At 42.1% G+C, this 12,199-nt stretch overlaps 1 protein-coding gene across 1 annotated transcript in view; it reads left to right on the forward strand.

Annotated features, from left to right (window-relative positions):
- The first annotated feature begins 6,464 nt into the window (after positions 1-6,464).
- The window catches only part of PRKAR2B (protein kinase cAMP-dependent type II regulatory subunit beta), a 112,433-nt gene continuing 106,698 nt past the window's right edge, over positions 6,465-12,199 (forward strand). Inside the window, exon 1 of the mRNA XM_036864000.1 lies at positions 6,465-7,049. Coding sequence (XP_036719895.1) covers positions 6,743-7,049 — 307 coding nt within the window. The 5' untranslated portion in view covers positions 6,465-6,742. The remainder of the gene's footprint in view (positions 7,050-12,199) is intronic.

Genomic DNA, 12,199 nt, shown 5'->3' on the forward strand with positions numbered 1-12,199 from the left:
TCTAGAAATTCATATCTTTCAACTCTGGGGAAAATTCCTATATGATTTCTTTAACAATTTTATCCATTTCTCATTGTTTTCTTTCTTGAATTCCTATTATTCAGATATTGAGTTTCCTGGATCAATCCTCTAACTTTCTTATTTTCCTCTGCCATTTTCTAGATTTTTTTCTTTTTGTTCTATTTTCTGATGTCCTCAACTTTATCTTGAACCCTTTTATAGATTATATTTTTGCTATCATAGTTTTAATTTCTGAGAGTTCTTTCTTATTCCTTTCAAATACAGAAGACTGGCTAAAGAGCCAGACTGCCTAGGGTCCCATCCCAGTACTATTTGTGAGCTGTGTGATCCTGGGCAGTGACTTAACCTCTCTGTGCCTTGGTTTATTCATCTGTAGTATAATAATATTTATATCTCATAGGGTCCTTGTGAATATTAAATGAGTTAATAGACTTAAAGTGCTGAGAATAGTATCTGATAAACAAAGGTTAACAATTGTTATATTTTTATTATTTTATATCAGAAGACATTAAAGTGCTTCTTGATTTTTCTTCTGTTCACTGCAGCCTTTACCTCTCTGAGTTTATTTTTTTAGTTCATTTATTTTCATCTCAGTCTTTCATACTAAAAGTTTTCCATGGAGATTGGGTGATTCCTACCTGAATTCATGTTTATGAGGTGTGTAGGGGTAGGGGTGGTTATTGACTGACGAACTTCAAATGGGGTGAAAAGACAGAGAGCTAAGTTTTTCACCGAGGGAACCTCAAATGTCAGCATCTGTAGGTCTTGTTTCTTGGGTTGGTCAGTTCCCTAAAAAGGAATCCTCTGATTTCCTGCCTAGGAGGGTGTAAATCTCCAAATCAGAATCTGCAGAGTCCAGTAGGGGAAGGAGGCCACTGATAAGTAGTTCACCAAATCAGAATCAGTCCCCTTCCTTTCAGTAGAGAACCTTATCCCCACAATCAGCTGTGCCAACCTCTATAGAAAGTCAACGCCTCCGCCTCCTGCTGGGAGTGAAGGAGAGCAGTTGCTCGCCTCTGTAGGACAGAGGAGGGGCCAGAGAGTGGACAGTGTTGTCAACACCCGTTACAAACATTTCACTAACGCTTGCTCCTTCTCCCCCTTCAGGGGCACCCAGTGTCTCCAGATTCTCTGCTTCTGAGCCCTGGGACACGGAAGGGATCTTGCCTCTTGCTGGCTTCCTCTCACTGACCTCTCACCCGAGCTGGTGTTCCAGCATTCTCTAGTTTGCTCAGTTAGTTCCATGGTTCTGGTAGACAACTGTCACTTGCTCTCTTGTCTCTTCTCCTGTTTTTTTCTTTTGATTAAAAAATTTTTTTTAAGTTTTTAACTGTGGTAAAATACACAAAACGAAGTTTACCATCGTAACCATTCTTAAGTCTATAGTTTAGTAGTGCTAAATATATTTAAGTCTATGTAGTGTCAAGTATATTCACATTGTTGTGCAACCAACCCCAGAAGGTTTCCATCTTGCAAAACTGAAACTCTTTTACCAATTAAACAATTCCTCATGTCCCTTTCCCCTAGGCTCCTGTAAACCACCATTCTACTTTGTTTTTAGGAATTTTGACTACTCTCGATACCTCATATAAGTGGAATCACACAGTGTTTCTCCTTTGTGACAGGCTTAGTTCACTTAGCATAACGTCCTCAAGGTTCATCCATGTTGTAGCATGTGGCAGAATTTCCTTCCTTTTGAAAGCTGAATAATTAAAAATTTTTTATTGTTATGTAAAATTTTTATTGTGGTTCTTTTGTCCTTATGAGTTTATAGTTTTATTTTCCCCATTCCTTTAGCCATTATTTTAGTAGAGTTTCAGGAAGCAGAGATAAACTCGAGAGTCTACCCTAGTCCTTAACAGGAAACCCACATTCTATTTATGAAATGTAGCATTTAAGGACCCATCCTCTCTTGCTTTTGAGAATCTCTTTAACTTTGCAAGACGCCTTAAAGGAGAACAGAATAATGAAGTTGCTTCTAGTCCTCATTTAGCCAAAGAAAAACTTAAGCTCTGACGTTAAGCAAAAAAGTTACTGCAAACAGTTGTTTTCTCAGAACGCATATGGTATGTGTATAAACCCTTCCCTGGGGAATCTGGTGTAGAGGATCTCAAAGTGTGGTCCCTAGACCCACAGTATAAGCATCACCTGGGAGTTTGAGAGAAAAGCAAATTCTCAGGCTCCTCCTCAGACTTACTGAATCTGGAAATCTGGGGGTTGGGCCAGCCAGTGTATTTGAACAAGTCCTGCAAGTGTTTCTGGTGCTCCCTCGAGTTGGAGAACCACTGGTCTTCTAGAGGCAATCCTTTGAAAAGCTGCATCTAGAGATTAAACATTTTATCTTGTCTCAGTGCAAATGTTTACAAGATTTTCAGGCTATGAGGTGACCATCTTTTAGCATGTAAGTGTGTGGTGCCTATACCACCGACAGTGCCCATGTTTGGGACTTCACTCTCTGCTGAAGAGGCGGGCTTTCTCATGTATTTATACTACTTAACCACTTTCTTTATTTTTTATTATTTATTTATTTTTTTCTGTTTCCATTATGGCTTATTACAGGGTACTGAATATACTTCCCTGTGCTATACAGTAGGACCTTGTTGTTTATCCATTCTATATATAATAGTTTGCATCCGCTAATCCCAAGCTCCCAATCCAACCCTCCCCCCCCCCCCCGCCCTTGGCAACCACAAGTCTGTTCTCTATGTCTGTGAGTCTGTTTCTGTTTCGTAGATAAGTTCATTTGTGTCATATTTTAGATTCTACATTAGATATCATATGGTATTTGTCTTTGTCTGACTTACTTCGCTTAGTATGATAATCTCTAGTTGCATCCATGTAGCTGCACATGGCATTATTTCATTCTTTTTTATGGCTGAGTAATATTCCATTGTGTGTATATGTATGTATGTATATATATATATATATATATATGTGTGTGTGTGTGTGTATGTATATATAGCACATCTTCTTTATTCATTCCTCTGTACCTGACCATTTTCTTATCCTGTACCCCACTGGCCACACTGACTCAACAAGGAGAGAACCTCTCACTCAAGCCAGCCAATCCCACTGGATTCTCTCTCTCGAGAATATGAACTAGAGACACCAAAACTGTAGTTGGTGCTGAACCGTTAAAGGTATATGAGACTAAGAGTGATAGCCACAGTGGGCCCTGCGCAAGCACAGCCCCTGTGTCCTTTCAATTGGCCTACTTTTTTTTTCCTTGAGTGGGTATATATTTCTTGCACCAAAGAGGCTTGATCAGGATATATCTATTGATGCATTACATAATCAATAGTTAATATATGAATTATTGATAAGAAGTGCTGTATGATTGACTGGCCGTAGTTATTATTATCCATTACAAAGGTTGCCCAAACTATTGGCTTGTCCATGCTGTTGTCTTGTTTTAGCTGCAGCATATCAACAAACTGATGTCTCTGTCTAATATCTGTTTAATTTCCCATGTGCAAAAACAAAGTTGGTAGCACTCTTATTTCATTCCAATGCTGAACTCTTTGAGTCCTTTTGCAATTGCTTCTGATTCTCTGAGAAACTAGTGCAAATTGCTTTGTAAATCAACAACTAAAGAACATCAATATCAATGATGTTCTTTTAAAGAAATCAAAGATAAATGGTCCTCATAAGTCACTGTCACTGTACTTCAACATTCAAAAGGAAATATTCTGAAAATGACAGCAAGGGAAATCATATAATATTGCCAAAACAGTTATGGGGTAGTGAATAAAGCCAGAATATGATTTGAGAAGTGAACGTTTGTTCTGAGGACAATATTAACATAATAGGAATATGAGGATCAAGCTTTACTTTTTCAGGCCATGGTTATTGATTTAAGAACAGACGCAAATAAAAATTGTTATCAGAGAGCTGTTTGCAAAGATGTTTTAAATCCAACATGTCTTCTTTTAATATTATACTACTGTAGAATATCCCAAGATGGAAGAGACCATATAGGTCATCTAATCCAATTATGCATTTCATGCTTGACTCACCTCTATACACCTAAAGAAATGACAGCCACATGACCCTGGCATTGTAGTTGATGACAGACCCATCTACCATGCTTCATACAGTAAATCTACAAAAAGGAATAATGGCATTTTGAAACACAAAATATAGGATGCTACTTTGAAATATGGCTCTTGTTAATGTTTGGGGAAGTAGTGCTTTTTCTTCTGTCATTCCTGGGGGAAAGGGTGTTAAGCATTGTGGCAGACACTGATTATTGCTCCCGGAATTGGTTCTCCTGCATCTCCAAATGTTTGCTTGGCACAGGACTGCTCAAAATAAAGCTCAGATTCCCAAGCTTTCCTTATAGCCATGCATTTGAGTTACTATTGTTGTGGAAAGTAATAAATTACCTCAAAATGTAGAGGCTGAAAACAAGCTTTTTATTATGCTCAGAGACTTGGGATGGGGCATCACATGGCTGGCTGCTTCTGTCATGCTGGCACGACTTCTATCGAAGCAGTCACAAGCCCACCCAGATTCAAGAGGAGGGGAATTAAGGCTTCAACTCTTGATGGGGGAGTGGCAAGGTCACACTGTTGAAGAGCACATGGCACAGGTGAGATTTCTGAAGCCACCTTTGGAAAATGCAATCTGTCACACCATAGGTGTGGCCGTTGACTAGGTTCTGGCCAAGAGGATATAAGAGGAATTGGTGTGTTTAACTTCCTGGAAGTGTCCTTAGACGGGGGATGTGTATGTGGTAGGAGGGGAGGTTCCCTTCTCTTTTCCACTTTCCTCTTGGCTGAAATATGGATGTATATACTGGAAGGTAGAGCAGCAATTTGGACAACAAATTTAGGATTACATAGCAACAAGCTGGAAGGAGGCTGGGTGCCTGATGATCCTGGAACCACCCTGCCAGCCCTGAGCTGCTTACATTTACATTACAGAGAAATAAACTTCTATCTTGTTTAAGCTACTATATTTTGCATTTTCTTGTTAATCTTAATAAAAACATCATCATAAATGAAGAAAGGTGATGCAAACTTGTCAAATTACTGGGTCTATAAAGATAATAATGTTTATATGGTCTATATAATATTTATATGGTTAGAGTTTGACTAATATTGTGGGCCATGAAGTAAGGATCATAGTATTTCATAAAAGCTTAATTCTTAAAATGCTTGACCCTTACCATTAGAAGTACCTTACTATATTTAAAAACAACATATTATTATGAAGTTAAAAAATGGAAATAAAGAAAACATTCACTCATGGAGTGAATATAAGTTGTGTCATAAACAAAGGATTAATGTCAAAATGTATTTTTATTAAAGGGACTAGTTTGTTACATCTTGATTTCTAGTCTTTGACGTTTCTGAACCGTGTATTTACTTTTTGTGTGTGTGTGTGGGTAGAAAGATAAACTAAGTGAGCTTGCTCTTGAGATATTTTATTTTACAATGATGGTCATGGTAAAAAATGATGTGTTTTTAAATACCATATAATTGGCAAAAGACATTTTCTAATTCAAAACCGTAAACATTCGCAGAATAAACCTCGTTTCAAAGTCCAGGACTTCTTTAAAGCACACATCTCGAATTCTATTTCTCTTTATAATGAAGTACATATTCCTATTTTTTGAGATATAATTCAAAACCACTGAAAGCATAAGGGAACTTTTAAAAAATAAACAATAACAGTTTAATCAGGCAAAGGTTTTTTTGCTTGAGGGCCATCTGTCCTGACACTGACATTTTATTCTAATTGCTGCACCATCCTCTTTGAAGGGCATCGACTAACTTTAAGTGCCTCACAATAAATGGCACATTTGTCTTAACAAGTAGTAACTGCATAAAGTGGACAATGGGATAGTTATCAGTGAAGCAAAACAATAAAACAGGATGGATGGAGAAAGACTAGATAAAATGTGGCGAAAGAAAAAGAAAGGTGTCACAAAGATGGGGCATTATTTCTTTGTCCAAAGAGAACCAATACCACTATTCGACTTTAAACAAAAGACATCACCCACACTTATCAATCCAACTAGATTCTCGGAGGAAAATAAAATGCCGCTACCGAGGTGGAGGCCGAAGTTTCAGGGCAAATCGAGTGGCGCCAGCTCTGCCTGGACTCCGTTGGTGAATGACGCGTGGGAATTCTGCCGAGTGGCCCGCCCGCTCCGGGGCGTGCGGACAGGTGGACGGCCAGGCGGACGGCCAGGCGCGCCTGGGCCGGGGGATGACCCGGGTAGTGCCGAGGGGGGGCCCCCGCTGGGCCCCCGCCCCCGACCGCGCCCCTAGCAGCGCGCCCAGCCAGCCAGCCGGCGCCCGCCTGCGTCTTCAGCCCCTCAGCTGTCCGAGCACCCGGCGCCCGCAGGCGGAGGTTGCCATGGTTTCCGGGGGTCACGTGAGGCGCGCCGGCGCCCCCTCCCGCGCTCCGCGGCGGGGCGGGGGCGGGGCGGCCCAGGAAGGGGAGAGGAGCGGCCGCGGTGAGAGCGGGAGGAGCTGGAGATGCTTCCAGCTCTCCCGACGCCGTGCTCGTTCAGCCGCCGCCGCCGCACGGAGCAGCCGCGCGACGGGAGCCGCGGGCCGGGCCAGCCGGGCCGCCGGGGCCCAGTGCGCCTCGTTCGCAGCGGGTAGCGCAAGCAGCGTCGTCTCCGCTCGCTCGGCGGCCGCGGGGCCCGAAACCGGTCCGGGGAGGGGGCGAGGGCGGCGCCCGGGCGCCCGTTGGCAGGGGAGGCAGGATGAGCATCGAGATTCCGGCGGGACTGACGGAGCTGCTGCAGGGCTTCACGGTGGAGGTGCTGAGGCACCAGCCCGCGGACCTGCTGGAGTTCGCGCTGCAGCACTTCACGCGCCTGCAGGAGGAGAACGAGCGCAAAGGCGCCGCGCGCTTCGGCCATGAGGGCAGGACCTGGGGGGACGCGGGCGCCGCCGGCGGGGGCGGTACCCCCAGCAGGGGGGTCAACTTCGCCGAGGAGCCCATGCACAGCGGCTCGGAGAACGGCGAGGAGGAGGAGGAGGAGGCCGCGGACGCAGGGGCGTTCAACGGTAAGGACCCGACCCCCTCGCGCCCCCTCCCACCCCCGCCGCTCCCCCTCGGCCCTTCGATCCCGCAGCTCGGCTCAGCCACCTCTCCCCGCCTTCCCCACCTTCCCTACCTTCCCTTCGCGCCCACCCCCTCAGCATCCATTTCTGTCTCTCCCGCTCGCCCACCTTCCTACTCCGCGCTCTCGTTGTGCCCTCCCCCTCGTCCCCTCCTCTGGAGGTGGGGAGCCCAAAGGTGAGGCTTCTCTGCCCACCCGCCCCCTCTCGTCCTGGGCTCGGAGGCAGAGGCCGACCAGTTTGGGGTGGGCATCTGAGAAACAACTTTCACTGGGGTTGGAGAAATTTCCCTTGACGGTTGTCACTGTGCATAAATGAAGCTGGCCCACTTGGCATCCTCTTTCAGCCTTTATATTTATTAATGGAGTGTCCAAAGCGAAAAGGCGAGGGGTGTTCAATCGGATTGGCTTTACTGTTGTTAGGACGGCAGATTCACTAAAAGGAGCATGAAATTGGACCCTCGGGGCAGAACAAAATTTATGGTGATAGCTTTGGCATTCTTGGAAACAGTCGTCTATTATTTTCCAATTTAGCAATACCGCGTTGTACTATCTTGGGACACACAACAAAGGATCCCGTTTCGCCTGCAATCCGTGGGGTGTTTGGAATGAAGAAACGGGCTAATGGTTTGCTTTTTATTTAAAACAAATACTGAATGATTTGGTGCCTTAAAAAAAAAAAAAGTGTGTGAAAAACACTGTAGGAAGTTCTGAAAGCTTGTCGGTTGTCTTTAGAATGAACAGCCAGTGAGTAATTGTAAGGACTGTGCCAGATACTGAAGCTAGAAAGAATGAATGGGAAAGAAAAAGGGATTTTCTCAAATAGTTGCTCCTGTCAGGTCCTACCTCTTCTGCTTATAACCCTCTTTCTCTGACACACGCAGACACACTTACACATTAACAGCCTTCCGTATTTACACAACATGCCTAAATCCCATCTTTGTGGCATCTCAAGCTAAAATACCCGGGTGTGCAAATGTGCAAGTGCTTTTTCTTTGTGGTGTAAAGTAACCATGCATTCAGCATCGCACCAGCTTTTATTTATTTACACTGCTTGTGGTTTGTGTGTCCGCAGTGCATTTCATATAATGAAACCATTTTAAAGTGTCATTTCCTTGTATATGTTCCTAGGAAGGTGTTTCTTTTCTTTGCAAAAGTGTTGAAAAGTGTTATAAAATTAAGGTATTTTTAGCTTGTCCGAAGCAATCACAAAAAGCATTGGAAATGAGTGCTCTCTGAAGATAAAAGGGAAGATTGTTACTTTAAAAATTTTAATTTTGGACTTCGTAGTGTTTTCAGGGGTAGGATAATCATAGTCTTCATTGTTCATTTTGCACAAGAATTTAATCGAATACTTTTCTTATTAGACATGAGAAAAAGATAAAAGAGTACATATTTTAAACAGATGGGCAGGAGAAGCCAATGATGAATGACACAGAAAGGGTAGAGACATCTAATATATACTTATTTTATGCTCCTGAGACACACATGTACACACGAGTACATTCACATGCACACGGACACACACAAAGAAAAAAAAAAGGACTAGTTTCCGAGATTGGAGAAAAGCAAAGGCTAAGGGACTTGGTAAAGAACATATATTCGTTCAGTACAATATATTGTTAGTATAAAATATTTTGTATAATGTTTTTGAAGTACTTTGCATTTATGATTCTGTTTTCTCTTTACAACAATGTAGATTATACACAGAACAGATTCGATTTTTGTTTTGCAGTGAAATAAGCTGTTAAGTTCTGAGTGGTAGGGATCATTTTATATGGTTTTATGGTCTCCAAAGCACCTTTATTGTAAAAATTACTCAGTGTGAGTTTTACTAAATATTTGTTAACCAGTTGCCCTATTTATTCCCCATTCCTACCCCCCAAAGACTGTTCTGACTGCAACCAATTTGATCATTATCCAGCGCACACATATGCATATACGTATAACAGAAACTTTGGTGATGGTACTTCCCTTTTCTAGGTGTAGTAAAAAATATCTGTTCAGAGTATTTTCTTTTTTTTTTTTTAAAGGTAGTTTTTATTAATTTATTATTTATTTTTGGCTGTGTTGGGTCTTCATTTCTGTGCGAGGGCTTTCTCTAGTTGCGGCAAGTGGGGGCCACTCTTCATCGCGGTGCGCGGGCCCCTCTCACTATCGCGGCCTCTCTTGTTGCGGAGCACAGGCTCCAGACGCGCAGGCTCAGTAGTTGTGGCTCACGGGCCCAGTTGCTCCGCGGCATGTGGGATCCTCCCAGACCAGGGCTCGAACCCGTGTCCCCTGCATCGGCAGGCAGATTCTCAACCACTGCACCACCAGGGAAGCCCTAGAGTATTTTCTATTCTAATCAGTTCTCTCAATTTTTTTAAGGTAAATTGTGAGACCCCCAGTTTAAAGAGAATTTTAGACTACCAAGGGTTGGCGAACTGTTTTGTAAAGGGCCAGAAAGTAAATATTTTAGGCTTTGTGAGCAATGTATGGTCTCAATCGTATATTCCTCTTCTTTTTTTTTTTTTTAAACTTTAAACACATATCCCTTATGGAGGTTAAGGTTGTACAAAACTGGCCACAGACCAAGGCCATAGTTTGCCAACCCTCGGTCAGAGGGGAAGAAAAAGTCAAAATAATGCCATTGCAGGGCGGGGAGGGGGGAAACAATAGGTATGAGCCTATCAGTGTAATGTCTAGGTCTAAAAAAGTGCTAGAATATAAAAAATACCAGATACTGGGTAATCCTCCTCTCATAGTAAAGAATTAGAAAAGTAAGTACTAAAGAAGAGTAAAGTACTAGAAGACAAGTCTTAATTTACTGAGATATAACACAAGACCAAATGGATCAATCGTTCTTAAACTTTTGTATACAACTCAAGGATGTTTGATTCAGAAATGAACATTACCTGGTACTATTCTTGGAGAGCTTTTTTGAACAGGTTGGGGTGGACACTGGGTTTCTTTTTTTTTTTTTTGCAGACATCCCAGCTCGTTCTGATATCTACATTTCCCTGACCACACTTTGAGATATATTGGTCAACAGATAATGATGATTATAATATCACTTTCTCTTATTAACAGTGTAAAAATAGCTGCCATTTATTGACATTCACTGTGTACTAGGCACTATCTGAATGTTTTAATTCATTATCCCAGCTTTATAAGAAAGGTGAGACTGTCACTTGCCCAGTGTTTCACAGCTAGTGTGCTGTAGGGATTGGAACACCTGTGGGCCTGGCTCCATCCCTGTGCTCTGAAGTTCCAGATTTTATCTCTGGAAGGGGGTGGGGCTGGCATCGCTTGAGCATCCCTTGTATGTCAAGCTCTACTTGAAGTCCTTAATGTGTTTTATCTTTAAGGCTCAGAAAAATTAACTTGTCCAAGGTCACACATAGGACTAGTAAGCAGCAGAGCCTGGTTTCTTACTCACATCTCTCTGACCCACGACCATCAGAGGTTTCTCCCTTAATGGAATTTGTACGATGGGCTGACTCACAGGTCAGGTTTTCTTGGTTATTTTTCCAGTAATGGTGATAAATTTGCTTTGATTGATTCATACCCACTCTCATGAATCCCTTAGGACAACGTATTTGTCGATGGTATTTGTGAGAGGTTGGGCAAAAAGGCAAGTTTTTGACCGTGAAGCTGGTGCCCATTGACTCACATAGAGGGATCAAGCATATGACCTTGAACTCATAGTATGGTGGTTGAATCAAGCAAGTGAACCAGGGTTTGGGACCATGGCCATTGATGGCCCTAGGCCAAAAGTCAGATGGGTGAAGGTGGTCTTGACTTCTCTCCTACCTTTCCAGAGGATTCCTTCCTCTGCTGATTGCTTTCCCATCCCCCTTCTATTCTTTTCTAATTTTATCACTTCTAGTGTTTACTTTCAGTTTGCTGTCAATTCTTTTTTTTTTTTTTTGCTGTCAATTCTTGTTAAAAGAGCAACCGTTAGGTGTTAGAATGGCGTATGGCGATCCACTTTCTGGGAATTCTTGAAGTCCTGAAAAAAGCTATAATGGAGTCTCTGCCTCCCTCTTCCCCATCCTACAGAAAGCGAATGTAACATGACATGTCTCTTCTGCAAGGGCAGTGTCCCCAGGCTTGGAATTTATTAGGGTTACAGTAAGCCAAAGAGTTGGAATCAGTACCAATTTGGAGTGGAATCTGTGGTAATTAATACAGGCATCATTGTGAGATCTTGTATTGCTCAATTATTTCTTCAGTGAAATGGCTGAAATTATAAAATGAAGTAAATAAAATTCTCAATTGGCAAGTAGTCAGTAACAAATTACATACGGACACATGAAGAGCAATCAAACTGGAAGAAAAATAAACTAATATAAAATATGGAAGACCTAATGTTCTGTATTATGGAAAGCAAAGATCTGGAGTTCAAAGTGGATACACAAGGCAAAAAATCTTTGTGGATACACAAAGATAGAAATTTATCATGTAAAATCTGTGACTTAATCCTCTTAACTCTGATTTACGTCAGATGTTTTTGGAGAACTTTATCTACCTTTGCATTTTTACAGTTTAAGGGGATTGTGGAGACTTTACCAGAGATCCTGAAAATTATGTAAAATATTGGAAAGTCGGAGCTTATGGTGGGAGATTAAGGGAACAAAGGTATTTATCATGAGAGGAAATGGTTGAAAGAGAGTTAAGAGTAACATTCATGTGTCTGAAAATTTTTCTTAGAGGATTCTGAGCAAATATTCTTCATCTCTGTTATATACAGAATTAGAAGAACTAAGCTTCATTGTAGCTTGAAGAATAAAAGTCAGAAATTCATCTGTCTGAAATGGCGTATGTGGTCTTCCAAAAATGAGATGGCAAAGCAGTCGGGGTAATAGATTGATTTTCCAAGAATCTGCTGTGAAAACGTTCTTAAGCTTGTTCATACTGGGAGTGAAAAAATAGGTTGATCCATATGTTGCATTCATGGCCTAACTGACAGCAGGAAACTGTAGAGAGTAATAATCATAGCTTTAAAGGAGTGTTGCTTTGGCCGATTTTTTAGGCTCACTTCTATGGGCCCTTATTTAAGAACTTGCTCTCTTGATGGCTATTAGAGACTGTTGTGGGACAAAGCAGCCAGTC

This window comes from Balaenoptera musculus, chromosome 9 (genome assembly GCF_009873245.2).
Source record: "Balaenoptera musculus isolate JJ_BM4_2016_0621 chromosome 9, mBalMus1.pri.v3, whole genome shotgun sequence".
In the NCBI taxonomy this organism is placed as follows: domain Eukaryota; kingdom Metazoa; phylum Chordata; class Mammalia; order Artiodactyla; family Balaenopteridae; genus Balaenoptera; species Balaenoptera musculus.